The sequence below is a fragment of the Clytia hemisphaerica genome, unplaced genomic scaffold (assembly GCF_902728285.1).
Source record: "Clytia hemisphaerica strain Z4C2 unplaced genomic scaffold, Clytia hemisphaerica genome assembly, whole genome shotgun sequence".
Lineage (NCBI taxonomy): Eukaryota > Metazoa > Cnidaria > Hydrozoa > Leptothecata > Clytiidae > Clytia > Clytia hemisphaerica.
Window position 1 is genome coordinate 1,409,204 of NW_027103262.1, and position 18,665 is coordinate 1,427,868.

The window sequence follows — 18,665 nt, forward strand, 5'->3', positions numbered from 1 at the left end:
AAAAACGGGTTTTTGGACTTCGTGAAATATTGGATCATTGTTTTTTTCTGATTTTTTGCATGAAAGTAGGTAAAAGATGGCTCAAGCAGATTTTTGTAAAAACGAATTTTTCGGTTCAAAAAACGCATCTTTATCTATAAGAATCACTATTAATAAGCATACATCAATTTTTTAGCCGAATTACTCAATTTTTTGATGAGATAGATGGTTTTTTGCTCACAAAGTCTTGAATATGAAAGAATTATTTCAAGAGCATGAAATTTTGGTTTCTAAACGTTTTTTTTATAAAAAACAAACGACTAATTTAAATAGATCGTCACTTTTTGTGTTCTGAATGATTGTTTAATGGTCACACCACGTAGATATCAATTATAAATGTGTTAAATGCATAAACAAGTAGGTCCATAAAAGTATCACTTGTTTTTAATGAGGTAGCAGGTGCTAGAGCTGTTCTTATAGGAATTTTAAAATTTCCAGTGCCACTACTTTTCAGGGCATAATATCATGGACAAATTTTAAAGGGCCGTTTCCCTACCATTTATTCTTCAGATATTATTATTATTTATTTCCTACCAACTTGTGTCTAACTCTGCCTGCCTGGCATCAAGGATGTTATCAACTTCATTGTACGCATTGTTCTTTTTATTTAGATAAAGGTAAAAGAAAATGATTGTTGAAAGAAAAAACGGCGATCAAGTATCACTTAGACAACACAGTCACAATACAGAAACATTGAAAAAATTATCCAAGTTTCGTAAAGATGGCGTTTTATGTGATATCACAGTTGTTATCAATGATAAAAAGTTTCCGGCTCATAAAAACATTTTGGCATCTGGTAGCCAGTATTTTCATACCATGTTTACAACAAAGATGATGGAATCGAATCTAACTGAAGTCAATTTAGAATCTGTTTGTCCTGACGTTTTTGAACAGATTTTAGATTATTTTTATGAAGGAACATTGGTAATTGATATGAATTCAGTGACAGATACATTGCATGCTGCAAGCTTGTTGCTACTAAAGGATATTGAAAATGAATGTTTTTATTACCTCAAGCGTAATTTGAGTCTGAAGAATTGTGTCTTCATTAAATCTATTGGTGAATTTTATTCCAATAAAGAACTCATTAAAAAGACAAATGAATTTCTGGTCAAGAATTTCCAACGCTTATCTACTGAAGTTGAAGTAGCCAATTTCTCTTTAAAAGATTTAAAAGGATTGCTTAAAAGTGAAGATTTGATGTGTAAATCAGAGGATGTCATAGCAACAGTTGTCAATAAATGGTTATGTGCAAGACCGGTTGATGTCACCCCAGAAGATGTCTCTTCTCTATTGAAAACTATCAGAATACCAGCGTTGTCTGAAGATGGTACACACATGCTTACAAGTACTATGAAAGGTATTAACATTTTTTTTCTTTATACTGAATATACTCCATAGTTCGGACCCCCCCTTTCTTAATAAGGGGGGATGACACCTTCTGAAAAAATGAAGATCAGAAATGTTCATGAAAAAGGGGGATAGCTAGGAAGGGGGGACTTACATTATATATTGTAGATTATTTTCAAGCACTATTATGAAATTTGTTTATTTGTTAGAGCAGTCTGAGTCAAAAAGAAGAAAGAAGTTTATTCATAGTGTCCTCCCCCCCTGGATTCAGGGGGGGGGGTTTTGAGGTCAAAAGGACGTATAGGGGGAAAGAATTTTTTTTGAAGCCAGGGTGGGGGAAAACGACATTCTAGGCATGGGGGGGGGACTCACCAAAATCAATTCAAAATTGAAAAACATCTGGTTTTACTATCGCTCAATTGGGTGTATAGCATATGCTTAGTTTTTCTTTCATTTATTTCAACCAGCAATATTACGGTTTGAAAACAACCATCCTTTCCATTTATTCTTGAATTAGAACTACCTTAGGGAAAACTATAAGCGTTAAATTCATCAAATTACAGCTTTTTATGCTTGAGGGAGGGGACAGAAATTTTTGGAGGCAGGGTGGGGAAAAATGAGGTTGGGAATTGAAAATTTTCATTCTAGGTATGGGGGGGAGAGACCCTGAAGGACACTATGTTTGTTATTTCGCTTTCTCTCTCTAAAGAAATTTTTGTCCAAAATCCTTGGGGATAGGTATTTTTAAAGGCTAGGGCCAGGGGGGGTCAGACCCCTTCCTGCACTTTGTACTCTCGGGTACCTAATAGCCGAGAGCGTAGGAATAAGCGGGGGGGGGGGGGGTTGGAATAAAAATATTATACGTGGAAAATCTTTAAGAAGGAGCCTAATACAGCAGAATTAGGGCAAAAGAGGGAACTTTCAAAAACTTTAATATTAATAAGAATGTTCTGGGTGGAAAATTTTTGAAAATCTGATTAGTGGGGGATGCTTATTGGGTACCTGAGAGTAATGGTTGGCTCAAGATTGAATTCAAGCCTAGTAGTACTGTCACTGTGATCGTGAGAGATATCTCAAAAATTTGTAATGAAAGTACATTCGCTGTTAGCGTGCACTAATTCTTGCTTCTTGTAATTTTTGTCATTTCTCAACAAATGCTTCAATTCTAACAAATTTAACATATAAAAAGATATCTTGAAACACTAGTTTTTATAATTTTTGAGGAAAATAATTTCAAAATTTTTTTACCAAAACAAAATGAAGAAGAAGAGAAATGCAGTCTTTGGAAACATTTTTAATAGTAAATTAAATTAAGGCTTTCATGAGTTGTCAACTTTATTTCTCACATTGAATCATTGCGTCGACAGTTATCCTCTGAATACTGGCCTGTTGAAGTGATGAAACGGAAAAAAGGAGGGTTTACTGTTACATATATTCTTTAAAAATCAAGGAAATTGTATTAAGGTGGTTCAAACGTAGAAGTAATTCTTTTGGGTTGAGTATTTTTTTCTGATAAGCATACGTCCTTCTTTCATAACTCGCTGTTTTTTTTATTTCAAAACTTTGTAAATCTCATACTATTTGGTTTGAGATAAGAAACCACTTATCCTTTACGCGTGGTTGTTTCAGCCATAATAATAGTGTACTCGAACTTATTACTAGTTATCTAAACATTGAAAAGCTTGACATAGCTTATTAAGGGATCTAATCTTGTGAGAAACTTATTTTAAGCGAGCCAGCATTTTATTAATTTCGCCTAGCGAAAGTATTACGATAGCCTTTCGTGGCGGCGGCGGCGGTGCGGAAAAAAATTTAGAAAACGAAAGTGTCTGAAACGGTGGTCAGACTTACTAAATTTAATTTCTGCGTAGCTCAACAGGCCGTGTAACCACGGCCACTTTTTGCGCAATCTTTATATATAAACTACGGGCGTGATATTGTAGAGATAAAAATATGATGTAGTTTTTTACTTTTTTGTACCGTTAGCTCCACAGTTTCATTGCACAGTTTCTTTCCTCCTTCATGAAATGAAACAGCATATGAACCAACAAGAAACTACCTTTTCAGATGAAAGTTACTCCTTGTTCAGCAGTCACTTTACCAAAGTTTTAAGCTAAAAAGCAATCCAGAATCTTTTCCATCAAGAAGAAATAGTAAGTATAAACCTTTCCACTTTGCTTTTTCCAGTTCCACATTGATTTATTTTTCTAAAGGATCTGTTCAAAGCACCTTTTTTGGCCCTTCACTAAAAGTGATTGAGGCCTTTCTTTGTTTTTTTTTTTTTTTTTGCCATTCTCAGATTCATTCAACTGCACTGAATCTGATGTGGTTTTTTTCGCCCTTCAGATTTATCAAGTACTCGCCACTGAATCTGATGAGGCAACCCGTGGCAGGACAGGTGTGTGGATTCTGTGCCTGCGCCGATCGAGCTTGTGTATCGACAGCTCATAAGATTCAACTGCGTTGTCAGTTAAGAAATACACAAAGCTGCGTTTGTCAGTTATCAAATACAAGCTGCATTGTCACAAGTATATATATTTAAATCCTCACAAGAATTTTATTTTACCAGATAACTTTGTCATATTTAGTTAGAGTTAGTTTTCTATCTGTGACTGTACTCTTACTTAATTGAAGATGAATCTTGCATTGATATCGTGCACGCATAGGAAGTTTGCTTTTACAGCTCAGAGAAACGTTAAATGTGTAGCTAAATTATTATTGGTTGGTTCCAGCTTTCCAATAATCATTCTCAACTTTTTAAACCTGTACGTTTATAGCACTTTTTACCTCCTATGTTTGCAATTCCAAAATCGTTGAGCTAACGGAGCTTTACACACCTCTAGATTTTCTCAATCTTTCAAGAAATGGAATTTTCGTTCAATATCCCAATGTAGCAGGAGATCCAAACCTTATTTTTTTCAAAGTTAATTACACACTCCTATTATCAGGCGATGTAGAACTTAACCCAGGTCCAAATGTTCAAGGTTCATTTCATCAGGGCAACGGTAAATTTGGTGAGACAGCGGGTATACAATGTTCCTCAAATTGTTTTTTTGCTATTTGCTATGCTAAGTTCAGAAAATTATCGCTATGGAAGAGTCATGATTTGGATTATGTTTTAGACCAAGGTGATTTAATTTTAAAAGTTGGTATTAAAGGGCGTCCCCATTATTGAAGAGTTTTCTAAGACCATTGATAGGGGAAAGCATTGTGCACTAAATTCAACACTTTTGAAGGCTTTTTTGAGACTGGAAATATTGCAGTGAATTTTGTTCAGGAGGAACTCTTAATGCAGCATTCTGGTGCAGTTTTAGTAATAGCTGGAAATTGTCTAGCTGTAATGCATTACAATCAAAATTATTTTCTTTTCGATCCGCATAGTAGAAACTCTGATGGCCATCAAGTTGAAGGGAGCATTGGAACTTCAGTTCTTTTAAAGTTTGAAAGCATTAAAGAGATTAAACAATATATAAGGTCAGAGTATAGTAACGCCAATCTTTTTAACATAATTTATATAAAAACTGATTTTCACAATGAGAAAAACATACAAGGTACAATTTTGACAAAAGTCTTACGCAGACTAAAAAATGCTTCTGATAAAAGGTCACGTGAAAAAATGCAAGGTACTAAAAAGCATGAACAAGAAAAGAAAAACAAAAGAGAACGTCGAGAATCGAATAAAGGGTCAGAAAAACATGAAAGTGAAAAAAAATTAAAACGCACACGACGAGAATTGAATAAAGGGTCAGAAAAACATGAAAATGAAAAAGAATTAAAACGCATGCGAAGAGAATTGAGTAAAGGGTCAGAAAAACATGAAAATGAAAAAGAATTAAAACGCATGCGAAGAGAATTGAGTAAAGGGTCAGAAAAACATGAAAATGAAAAAGAATTAAAACGCATGCGAAGAGAATTGAGTAAAGGGTCCGAAAAACATGAAAATGAAAAAGAAAGAAAGCGTAAAGATTACAAAGCTAACAAGAAACTTAATGTAGGAAAAAGGGTTGAGAACTTCAGGCAGAAAAAACAGGAGGGTCCTTCTTACATCTGTGTAATGTGTAACCGCAGTATGTTTAAAAAATCTGTGTTTGGTTTTGATGAACAAAAGTACTCATCAATCAACTTTGAAGAAATAGAAAATTTTAATCCTGTCACCTCTTTTGATGGTAATTTCTATGTATGCACAACCTGTCATAGAAAATTATTGAAGGGAGAAATCCCATGTCAGTCTGTTACTAACAAGCTTCAAATTTTTGATCTCCCAGATAATCTAAATGATATACGAAAAACGGGAAAAATTTTAGTGGCTCAAAGAATTTTATTTTCTAAAGTCATGATAATGCGTAAAGGAGAATTCCCTAAATTACAAGGTGCAATATGCAATGTTCCCATTGAAACACCAGGTGTATGCAAAGTACTTCCTAGAGGAAGTGATAGTAGTGGGGTAATAAATGTTGAATTAAAAAGAAAGATATCCTACAAAAACCCTGTTATTTCGCAGCAAGTAAGACGACAAAAAGTTTTTGAAACTTTGGACTTTTTAGTGAATAATAATCCTTTGTATCATGATATACATATTGATATGTCAATCATCGGCCAAGTAACTAATGATGAATATGTTGAAAGGGATTTATCAAATATTGATTCCGTATCAAGCGTTTCTTCCAATGATATAAGATTTGTAGATGATACAACAGTTACTTTAATTAAGCCTTTTGAAGAGCAATTAGAGAATGAATTTGATTCTGATGATCCACTCAGTGCGTATCGGACACCAACATGTGAAACAGTTATTGTATCAGAAGTGCCAAACATTATTTTAGATGATGAAAATGCAATTTTAGCTCCAGGTGAAGGTCAAACCCCCAATTCATTAACACAAGATGAGTTCTGTGAAGAGCTAGCCCATCCTCATCTTTTTCCTACTGGGAAATTTGGTTATAACGTAGAGCGAGATATAAAATTGTCCCCAACAAGTACTTTAATCAGCGTCTTAAATTACACTCAAAAGTTTGCTTCGGATTCAGATTACATTTTTTTTGCTCACAAAACTTTACTACAGCTTAACCTTAGAAGTAAAATCAATTCGCAATGAGAATTCAAATTCCAACTTGACTGCGGGACTATTAGCAAATATTTTAATGATACAATTCAAAATTGTGTGCATCTGATAATGCATACAAGTTTATGAGTCTATAAAAGGAACCCCTGCATACTGGCAACATATGTTCTGATGTTCTTGCAATGGTTAAACAACTTGGTGTCCCAACATACTTTATGACTCTCTCTTGTGCAGATTTACGGTGGGAGGAATTTGTTACCATTATCAGACAATAAGCGGGGATGCTGATACTGATCATGACTTCTTGATTACCAATCGATGTGCCTACTTAATAGCAATCCTATTGTGCTTGTGCGTCAATATCATATAGAAAAGAGTTGTTTTTCAAAGAGATAATAATGGATGGCCAACTTGGAAAATTACATACTATGCTCTCAGAGTAGATTACTTTCAGGGGTAGTCCACATGATCATTGTGTGCTTGGGCAAAGATGTCCCAAAACTTGAAGATGGAAAGAAAATATATTGAACACATAGATAGTGTTATTTCTGCTAATGTTCCTGATAGGGAAGAAAGTCTGATTTGGAATTTAGTCACTAAGTATCAAATACACTCCCATTCAAGAACGTGTAGTAAATATCGCAAAAATGAATGCCGATTTCAATTTGGAAAACTTTTCTGCAAGCGTACCATTTTGTCTGAACCCTTCCTGAAGGGTTACCTGAAACTGAAAAACTGATATTTTGGTTGCTAGAAATAATGTGATCCAAACTGTTCAAGAGTATAATAGATACAAATGTGCATCCTAAAAGAAAAACATTCTGGATCCTGATAAGCCTGAGTATTTGAAATTGGATCTATTGATACAATTTTGGATTCTTTAGGTTAAATTATGAAACATGAATATTACTTGTCAATCTCACCAGACAAAGATCAGCATTTGTTCTAAAACGTGACCCATATTCTTGTTTTGTCAACAATTATTTTGCAGAAGGCCTCCTAGCATGGGAGGCCAACATCGATATTCAGCCAGTTTTTTAATGCATACAAGGCAGTTACATACATGTGTGCCTATTTTTCAAAAAGTGAAGATAAGTGTTCAACTGCAATGCAAGAAGCATAAAACAGCCAAAGATTCAAATGACAGTCAGTTTGAGAAAATGTCTAAAATTGCCAAAGTTTACAACTCTAATAGAGAATGCTCAATCCAGGAAGCAGTTTACTTAACAATGCCTGAACTGTGGCTTAGAAAATGCTTTCCTGCTATTTCATTTGTTAACACTAACTTACCTGATCAAAGGTACAGAATTTTCAAATCAAAAGAAGAAATTGAGGAATTGCCTGAGGATTCTGATGATCTTTTCAAACGAAATATGTTAAACAGATATATTGACCGCCCAAACACAGGGCAATTCAATACTATGTGTTATGCCACATTCTGTGCAAACTATACATTAGACACAAAAAAAATACAAATGATGAAAATGATTGGCAGCCTACTGTACTAGATGATTCAACAAGTGCAGTGAATCATCAAGAACCCCAAACACTTCCAAAATCAGCTAAATTACTCAACAGTAAGGAAAAAACTTAAGCGTAAAGTTCCAAAAGTTTTGAGGTACTACACTCCTAGCAAAAACAAACATCCAGAAAAATTTTCCCACCATATTCGAATGTTGTTTTAACCTATTTAGATCAGAAGAGAATGATTTGAAACTTGATGGTTCATATGTGTTGAAGCTCAATTTAGATGAAGTCAATGCAGTTGTTAACGAGAACAAGCAAATCTTTGAACCTGATGGTCATCTTGTTGATTTAGTACTTCAAAACTATCGTAATGACCTTATGCATAATCAAGATGCCTTTGCTCAACAAGAAAATGATGAAGTGCAAGACCTAATGAGCAACTCATCAGACAGTGAAAATGATGATGAAAGTCATGAAATCGATCAAAATTTTGCACCATTTACTCAAACAGTTCATGGCTTGCAAACTGATGACCAAATCAATACCCTATAAGATCTTTAAATTCTAAGCAAAGAGATATTTTTGATATAGTACTAAATTGGGGAAAAATGTATGTGCAAAATTCCAAGTCTAATAATCCTGTACTACTAGAACCATTGAGAATATTTTTAACAGGTGGTGCGGGCGTAGGAAAATCTCACTTAATTAAATGTATTTACAATTGTTTGTCAAAAGTCTTAGTATATAAAAGTGACGAACTAGAGAAGCCACGTATTATTAAATTGGCCCCAACTGGTATAGCAGCTATCAATATATCTGGCACCACAGTACACACAGGATTGAGTATTCCAGTTGGGAAATTCAGAAATATGGCTGACAAACAAGGACTGCCATTAGAATAAATTACATCATGTAAAGTTGATAATAATTGATGAAATATCTATGATTTCGTCGCAAACAGCTTTTGAAACATCCATACAAGATTATGTGAAATTTTTGGTGTAAATGACAACACACCATTTGCAGGGAAAAGTATCATTGTTTGTGGAGACCTCTTTCAATTACCTCCAATTTTTCAAAGTCCAGTATTTTCAACTGAGGGACCTATTATTGGTGCATTCAAATTATGGCACCTATTCAAACTAGCTGAATTAGATGAGATTATGCGTCAAAAGGATGACTCTGACTTCATTGATCTCTTGAACAATGTAAGAGTAGGTGAATTGAATAGTAATGATGAAAGTATGATTAAATCTAGACTGATAACACGAGAACACCCTGATTATCCAATAGAATCATTGCATTTGTTTGCAGAAAATGCTTCAGTCCATCTTCACAATATTCAAAGATTAGATACTCTGCCCTCGGAAACAATAAATGTAGAAGCTATGGACGTTTATCCAAGGGATTTTACTGAATCTCAAATTACCAAGGTTAAGAACCTGCCACTTAACGATACAGGTGGCTTATCAGTTCTATTTGCTTTGAAAATAGGGGCAAGAGTAATGCTAATTAGTAATATTGATATAGAGGATAGGTTGATCAATGGTCAACTTGGAACCGTCACTGACGTAAAATTCAGAAACAATAAAGCAGAGCTAATTTATGTTAAACTAGACGATAAGACGGCTGGAATAAAAGCTCAAAGTAAAGACCAATATGCTAAGGCCACTAAAACTGTTCCCATTGAAAAGAGTGAGGTAAATTTTCCCTTTGACAAAAAAAACCCATACACTTCGCCTATCATTTCTCGGACACAATTTCCTCTTAAGCTAGCTTATGCTTGTACAGTGCACAAAGTTCAAGGATTGACTTTGGATTCAGTAGTCGTTAGTTTTGACCTTGCAAGGCAAAGAAAGTTCAATGCTGGTCAAATGTATGTTGCTATGAGCAGAGTGAAAAATTTAAATGGTTTGTACTTTACTGGTCAATATCGACGTAGCGCTTTTGTCTGTAGTTATAAAGTTAGTGAAGAATACACACGATTGCGTCAGAACAAAGTTGAAAGAGTTGCAGATATTATGAGGTGCAGTTCTAATTTAAATGTTTGCCTATTGAATGTAAGATCTTTAAAACGACATGCAGTTGATATTCAAAAGGACAGATTTTTGTATGAAAATGATTTGTTATGTCTGACAGAGACACAGATGAGTTATGAGCATTCTGAGGAAGACAAACAAAGTATTCATGAAAAGCTTCCTTATTATATTCTTAGTCATAATATTGACCAGCATAAATTCAACAGTGTTACTGTCTGTCATTCTCCTTCTTTTATTGACATTGTTGAGTATGATCATTCATCATGCTTTTCTCTTGTAAAATTTAGAAAAGCTGAATTTACTGAAAAGGAATTTTGTGTTTTGGTTCTCTATAAAAGTTCAAGAATTCAACGTGATGTGTTCTGTTACAATCTTGCTCAATTTATTGAACGATACACAATTGATATCATTTTAGGAGACTTCAACATGGACGGCTTTGAAATGGAGCATGATCAATTGTTGGCTGACATTCTCCAAGATTATGATTTAGTTCCGAACTTTCCAACACATATCGATGGGAAAATGCTTGATCAAATTTGGACACATAAGGAATTGGTGCACGAGTATGGTATTGAAGTTATTCGTAAATGTGTGAACTTATCCGATCATGATGGAATCAAATTATCGCTGAATTTGCTAGCTTAGAATACCCGCCAGAGGCGATTCCCGGCGGGACAAGGGGGGGGGGAAACTGGGGTGGTGGATGATCTCAACTTTCTGATGATTAGTTTTGAGTGGTCAAAATTGCAGGAAGTAAAAAAAAATTATCTCAAATAAAGAGGGTATAGTATCCCTTTTCTCCTATAGCAAATTCTACCTAACTTAAAAATTAATCATCAGAAAATTAGCCAAAGATTCAGAAACATTTGCTTATGTTGTCATAGGTGCTTCTTTATGAACAGTTTGAATTGATCAAAGGAAATATTTTTTGTGATAGACTGAGTAAACTAGGAATACTCTTTAAAGCAATGATGTTATCGAAAATCTGTTAATATGATATCAGTTCAGATTTGATTCTGGATAAAATGAACTTTGTAATTAAGGATTGAAGCTTAACTCTGTTGGAAATATGCAATTAAGGTCATCCCACCACCCCGTCCATTCTTATGTAAGTTTTCTGACGTTTAAAGACTATTCTTAAAAGACATTTATTCTTTGGGGAGGAAGGCTTCTTTTCTGCATTAACCAAAAGGAGGGCTCTGTTAAATTTGACATTTGCAGATGAAGTTGGGGAGGGTGTGAGAAATGGGTCAAATATGTGTGAGTGTCTTTTATGGATGGTCTATGGTAGAAAAAAATCTATAGACAAAGGACAATTAGTTTAAAGATGCCTTTCATTGATTCATTTTTGATTACTATCTCGTCAGGAAACTTACATACCTATGGATATGGCATTTAATGTATTATTTTATTTTTTGTATTATTTATTCCTATTTTTGTATTATTTATTCCTATTTTTATATTATTTATTCATATTTTTATATTATTTATTCCTATTTTTTATATTTATCATTTTTCTTCTGTTTTTCATAATTATTAGATTTTTTTAAATTATTATATTCAAAACAAAGTAATATTTCTACCATTTTTTAATAGGTTTTTGTTAATTGTTTTATTATTTTCTTGTATTCTTTTTGTTATTCATTTGCCTACTCAAAAATCAAAAAGACTGTCACAGAGTTTAAAAAATAGACAATATGGAAAAATATGGAATGAAAAAATATGGAAGTGCATTGCAAGTGAATTGATTCATCTATATATGTATGCATTTTGGTTGATATTATAAGGATAATTATGGAAAGGTTGAATAGTGGTATAAGTGGATAATATTTCTATTTTGGAATTATTACAATTGATGTAATTGCTTATCCTAATGCAGCTTAAATTCATTGAATCTCAAAATATCCTAAATCGTCGTCATTTTCAGTCTTTATTAACAAAGAGTCGAATGGCTTCGAAAATTTTCATTACAATCACCAACATTCGATACAATCGCCAACATCGATACTGCAAAATATGCGCTTAAAGTCATTGTATCATAATCGTTTCATCCGATTTTCACAATGTGCTGTATTTGCTCATTGGAAACATAAAATTTTATGATTTTCAGCATTTCTATAGTAAATCAACTGTCGCGCTCAGCCACCAACCGACCATTGATAATACAAAAATAACAATTCTTATCGCGATTTCCATGATTCCACTGTGATTTCTTCGACGTATGTATCCAGACTTAACCTCAATCTTCGAAATGTCGTGTGATTTGTTCCTGTCGGAAAAAAAAACGTTTTGGTATGTAAACTTTGTATGGTTTGATTACTCGAAATGTGACATTTATGTAAACGAAACACTGAAAACTAATTTTTATTATTTTGGAAGCCGGAAATCCACCGGATGTGAAAAAAAGCCAAATTTGCACAATACTTGTAAATTTGTAAATTGCTAGCTATTTTCTATGAACTATGTTCCATCGAAATTTTGGAATTACGAATACTTGGAAATATAATTTTTAGATTCATGAAATCCAAACTCAAGTTACCCGTTTTTGCCCCTGTACCAACCTGTATTTTCCTGTTCATTAAAAAACGAAAGCAGATTTTCGGCTAGAACGAAAGAAAACTTTTCTATGAATTGCTTGGAATCTCGAATCTTGTCTTTTCAAGTTCAAAATATTGGATATTTTCGACTGGAAATGACGTAAAATTTTACCTTGCTTTTCGTTCTAAACTCACTCAAAATAGGTTTATTTAATCGAAGAAATTTTAGCGAGACTAATTTTAGCGTATATTAGCGAGTCAGGAAAATCTTGATTTTTTTGGATTTATTTTAGCAAATCACGATTTCAAAAAATTTCGCGTGGATAAATTTTAACGAATACTCGTATTACATTATTGACTGAATTCGTTTTCTAGCATTTCTTTGCACTTAAACTCTTCCTATTGATAAAAATGTATCAATGCAATACAACCAGAAATTTGGCGTGGATAAATTTTAGCGATCTGTCGTTTTGGCGTGTTTTAGCGAGATTTATTTTAGCGAAAATAGGGAAAACTCGCTAAAACGCTAAAATTAGTCTCGCTAAAATTTCTACGATTAAAGTATTAATTTTCCGCATTCCTCTTCAAGTTTTAATTGTGTGTATTGTTCTCCAAGGATTTCAATGTTCTTTTCTTCTTCGTCTTTTAAGGCGAAATTTTCGACTTCTAGTCGTCTTGTATAATTTTGTTTTAAGTCGCGAAAATCAGTCTCTGTAAGCGTAAATAACTAATGTGTAGTCTCTTTTAACCCGGACCTCTTACTGGAACGTCTTTTTAGTTCTGACAAGTTCGCTGGTCCCTTCAGTTAACAATGCCTTTTAAACCAGTCTCTGTATTACAAGATTAACACAAGAAGTGGTGGGTATACTTGGCTATTAACAGCAAAATGTTGTGTACTAACTGCCAAAAATTAAATCTAAGAAAGTAATTTTCAAATATGAAAATAAAAAAAACTTTCAAAATTTAACATTTTTTTTACAGAGTGACTGCTTGACCCCTCCCCCTTTTTCAACACGACATAAGCTAATTTTCTTCTTTTTTTTTTCTTCTCGCCATAGATCTAGACAAGAAGAACAACAGCACAAAGTACGAGGGTTCTTTCATCAGTGAAACAAGAATACAAAATCGATCGTGTAAGAGGTGTGGTGTAAAATATCGAACAGCTCATGCTAAAGAGCGTGTTTTGTTTTGCGCCGGTCGTTATGGAGACTGCTATGGCTACAATTTGTCAACGAACAAGTTTCGGAAACTTGAAACCTACCCAGAGATACAGTTAACAGACGTTATTGCGGATGGGAATACTATTTACGCCGTCGGCAGCTCCAACGCTAACATATTTCGCCCAAATTCCGTTTTTTATGCTTACGATACACGTGAGAATAAGTGGACTCAACTACCGGCTATGACTCGCGCTCGGTCGCAGAGTTGTATGTCTATATTGAACGGAAAACTCTACGTCATCGGCGGTCGTAATCGTGATGACGATGATGCTCAACTACGTCCTGTCGATTGTTACGATCCCGTCGAAAAGGTCTGGGCACAAAAAGCACCCACGCATGCGTCACGTATTGGAGCATGCGCAACTTCGACTTCGAAATATGTTTACGTCATGGGTGGTGAGTCCACGGATGATACAATGAAAGCCATCAAAACAGTCGAACGATATTGTCCAATCAAAAACGAATGGACGTCCGCGCCCTCACTTACTACTAAACGTTACGGAAGTTCAGCTGTTTACTTCCATGAGAAAATCTACGTGTTCGGTGGACGAAATTTGGTAGAGTTACTAACTTTCGAGTTCTTAGAATCCAACAGTAAACAGTGGAGTCAAGTAGCATTTCCCTACGCAACTCCCATATGCTCTGCTGTGACTATTGATGATAAGATACTAGCGCTGGGTAATTCCCTTTGGGGAGACGACCTGGCTTTCCAATATTACGCGCAACGTCGTCGAGGACATTGGCAGAAAGTGAATAATTTCATACACGCGTCTCACCGTAATAACGCTTTCAAATACGCCTCAATTGAGGTTTTGAACTATGACTTTGAGAATAAAGCGCTTGGTAATTGTAATTGTCACCAAGGGGATTCTTCGATGGATGATGATTATATTACTGACTCTTCTGATGTGGATGATTCTGATGATGTTCTGATGGAATTTGCACCCTGGGGATTATGGGTTTAACAACGTTGATTCTGTATGGGTTTTCATTCGTGATTCTAGTGACGTTCTTATGGATTTTGTATCTTGGATAGTATAGGTTTAAACGGCGTGGAGTTTCCACTTACGGGTTTTCGGAGATGGGATACAGGGTCACATCATGAATTTTACTCCCTAGTAAACAGGTTATCTAAATATAAATAATATAAATATAGGGCTTGTCCTGTTTCCTTATCGAGAGATTGTAAAATGAAGATAGAACCTACTCTTGATATCAAGATTGCACAGGGTGACTTGTCAATGCCATTTCCTTTTTTTCAATGACATTTTGAATATAGAATTTACGTTTTAGGTTTTATAAACACCATTCTTTCTAGGGCGTACTTGGGCGTCCTGGGTATGTGCGGACGACGAGGGTCGGTTTTTTCACCTTCCAAAGTCTCTCTAAGGGTCGGAAAATTCACGATTTTAGAACCTTTTTGGACCTACCTCCGGGTACCCCGGTGGAGGTCCTTTAAATTAACCCATGTCCGTCCGTTCGTTCGTTCGTTCGTCTGTTGTCAGCTTTTCTCGGGATTGGCTCATTAGTTTTTTCTGATTTTTTGCACAATGATGCAAAATGGCAATGCCCAAAATGTGACGGAGACCGATTTTCGGAAAAAACTATTTTCCGGCCGAAAATGCCGGAAATATCCCCGAAAAACTGGTTTTTTGGCACTTTCTCGAGATTTTATCATTAGATTTTTCTGATTTTTTGCTCAAAGATGCGTTTTAACAATGCCCAAAACATGACCGAGTCCGATTTTTGAGAAAAAATTTTTTCCGGCCAAAAATGCCGGAAATATGCCGGAAATCGGCGTTTTTCTGGATTTTCATTGGACTTTTTCCTTTAAATTGGTTGTTTTTTCATTCAAAAACATTAATAGCAATGCCCACCATCAAGCATGTTTCAATTTTCAATAAAGTTGATTTTTGAAGCCGGAACTATTCAAAAATCGCCGGAACAACCTATTTTCGCCGGAAAGACAGTATTTCTTGAATTTCTCGAGCTGTACTTTATAATTTTTCATGAAATTTTGCACACTGATGCAAAATGACAATACCTAAAATGTGACGGTGCCAGATTTTCGAAAAACATTTTTTTCCGGCCGAAAATTCCGGAAATATGCCGGAAAAACTGTTTTATTGGCATTTTCTCGAGATTTTATCATTAGTATTTTCTGATTTTTTGCACAAAGATGCGTATTAACAATGCCCAAAACATGGCCGAGTCTGATTTTTGAGAATTTTTTTTTCCGGCCGAAAATGCTGGAAATCGCCGTTTTTCTGGATTTTCATTGGACTATTTCCTTACAATTAGTTGTTTTTTCATTCAAAAAAATTATTTATAGCAATGCCCACCATCAACTATGTTCCAATTTTCAATAAAATTGATTTTTGAAGCCGGAACTATTCAAAAATCGCCGGAAAGACAGTATTTCTTGAATTTCTCGAGCTGTACTTTATATTTTTCTATGAAATTTTGCACACTGATGCAAAATGACAATAACTAAAATGTGACGGAGCCCGATTTTCGAAAAACATTTTTTTCCGGCCGAAAATGCCGGAAATATGCTGGAAAAACCGTTTTTTTTTTGACATTTTCTCGCATTTTCATCCTTATTTTTCTCTGATTTTTTGCAGAATGATGCGTATTCGCAATGCACAAAACATGACCGAGTTCGATTTTTGAGAAAATGTTTTTTCCGGCCAAAAAAGCCGGAATTTTCCGCTTTTGCAGATTTCATTGGATTTTTTCGTTTCATGTCTTTGTTTTTTTCAAACAAAAACATCATTTATAAGAATGTCCACGATTAAGCATGGTTCAATTTTCAATGAAACTGATTTTTGTACAAGAACTTTCTAAAAATCGCCAGAACAGCCGAGAATCGCCGGATTCCATGAATTTCTCGAGTTGTTCTCGTATTATTCTGCATTTTGATACTATTGTTCTCATTTTTCAATTGGCTTATTACATCAATCTTCAGGTAGGTCCATTCAGCATGTAGCTTTTTTTTTTGATTTCGAGAGTAAAAATTGTAAAAAGGCGGAAAAGGTCTCTAAGGGGCACTTTTTCATTAAAAGATTGGTCTCTCTAAGGGTCGGTTTTCGGAGGTCCCGTCCGCACATACCCCTCATCCGCCAACCCTAGTACCTCCCCCGGGCTAATGCTACATTTCTATGATACTTTTTTAAAAATTCTTATTGATTTTTTCATTATACTACTTATGAGTAAAGAACCCTTTATATTTAGCGTAGGTTTTTGTACGATTCTATGAAGTTGAGTTCACTGATTTAATAAGTGGAAAAAAATCTGAGAAACAATTAAATTACAACTGTCTTTCGTTTCATGGTTATATTCATTATGGTAACACTTGTTCTAAGTCGATTCAGATACAAGGCTTAAGTCTGCCCTAGTGGACCCATCCCATATTTGGATATTATTATTTTGTTTGCTTGTTACATCAGTAACCATTTTAGATATTTTGACTGAAATGTGGAAATTCTTTTTTGAAAAAATACGAACAAATTCTGGAAATGACGAAAATCATGCTTATTTTTCATTTTCATTCAATTTTTGGCTCGGACATACTCGTCACATTGCGAATTTTTAGTCCTCGAAATGTTGTAAAAGTAGAAAAATCTTAGCTCCTGAGAAGGTCGAAATTTAGTCATATCAGTCAGTATGTACAAACAAACACACCCCTTCTCACAGACCCAAATATTGTCCCGGTGGAAAATTATTCTCCATAATTATTATTCCCACCGAAAATAATCAAACAAAATCATCCTCATTGCGAAATATTTACTGTTTTTCCCTCCATTTTTCTCATCCCCACTGAATTCTCTGAGTTGGAAACAAAAGAACTGAAATCGCCAGTCATAAAAAAAAACATATAGGAGTATCCCCATAGCGTTTCAGTTCGTTATTTTTATCCCTTCTGGCTGAAAAAAATCCTACTGGGTCTATGAGAAGCGGTGTACAAATGGGTATAAAACAACCATATTTGAGAAGAAAGGCCGTTAAAATCTCTTGTGTCAATTTTATTTGGCTTTTATGCTAAATTAGCTTTTGTTCGTACTATTTCTCTTTCCTCTTACCAAGTGCTTTTATAGTCAAAACAGAATTCAAATAATCAAAAGCTATTTGATAGTGATAACTAAAATTTAGTCAATAGGATTAAAATAGTAGACAAGTATTTATTTTACAGTTTATGTTACATTAATACTATCTTATTCCAAGCTGTTTTAACCAGAGAATAAGCAAAAATCTTAAAGTATTCCTGATTTCAAAGATAATCTTCTTTTGTAACTGTAGTAATCAACCTTCCTATAGATGCACTTATGTGTTCTAAAAACAAGGTGGGGAAAAAAAGCACTGAAGATATAAAGTTGTCATTTCAGTACCAAAAAGGGCGCAAATGATGACGTCATCACCAAAATTGACAAAAACTGATTAGGTTGATCTCAAGGCGTTATTGTCGAGGTGTCACATCTCGGGTAAGTTATGGCATGTCTTAAAATTACCATACATAATCTTTAGATCGCATTAGCTGACAGAAAACGACCAAACAAATGACTGAACATGAAGGGTACTATATTAAATGCAGTTTCTAACCTGATGTGTAACCTAATTGTTTTTTGCTCGTGTTCGCAAAAAACCGCAAAAACTGATTATGACGTCATAAAAATTGAATTTCTCGAAGATTGTTTATCCAATTGTCTTCAAACTTCCACCAAAGATGTATCTAAAGTCGATAATTTGAAGAAAAAAAACGAAAAGTAAACCTAGCAATGACGTCATAAACCTTAAAACAATACACGGGCTGCAAAATTATATCAGTGTAGTCAAAACATGATGATAAAAGCGTGATTTGTCCTTAGACTGTGATTTTGCAACCTGTGTATTGACTGGTGACAAAATCAAGACAATGGAGCGTCAATTTCTCGTTACACTTGTTACCTACTCG

General features: G+C 34.6%; 1 protein-coding gene across 1 annotated transcript; it reads left to right on the forward strand.

Moving 5' to 3' along the window:
* The first annotated feature begins 625 nt into the window (after window positions 1-625).
* LOC136800384 (kelch-like protein 20) lies at window positions 626-17,024 on the forward strand. The gene is made up of 2 exons (XM_067057031.1): window positions 626-1,399; window positions 13,553-17,024. Exons 1-2 carry the CDS (start codon window positions 667-669, stop codon window positions 14,677-14,679), a joined length of 1,860 nt encoding a protein of 619 aa, XP_066913132.1. The 5' UTR covers window positions 626-666; the 3' UTR covers window positions 14,680-17,024.
* Window positions 17,025-18,665: the final 1,641 nt, after the last annotated feature.

Coding starts and splice junctions, on each gene's coding strand:
- LOC136800384 (XM_067057031.1), top strand. CDS start 667: ATGATTGTTGAAAGAAAAAACGGCGATCAAGTATCACTTAGACAACAC. Junction 1,400..13,552: donor GCTTACAAGTACTATGAAAG/GTATTAACATTT, acceptor TTCTCGCCATAG/ATCTAGACAAGAAGAACAAC.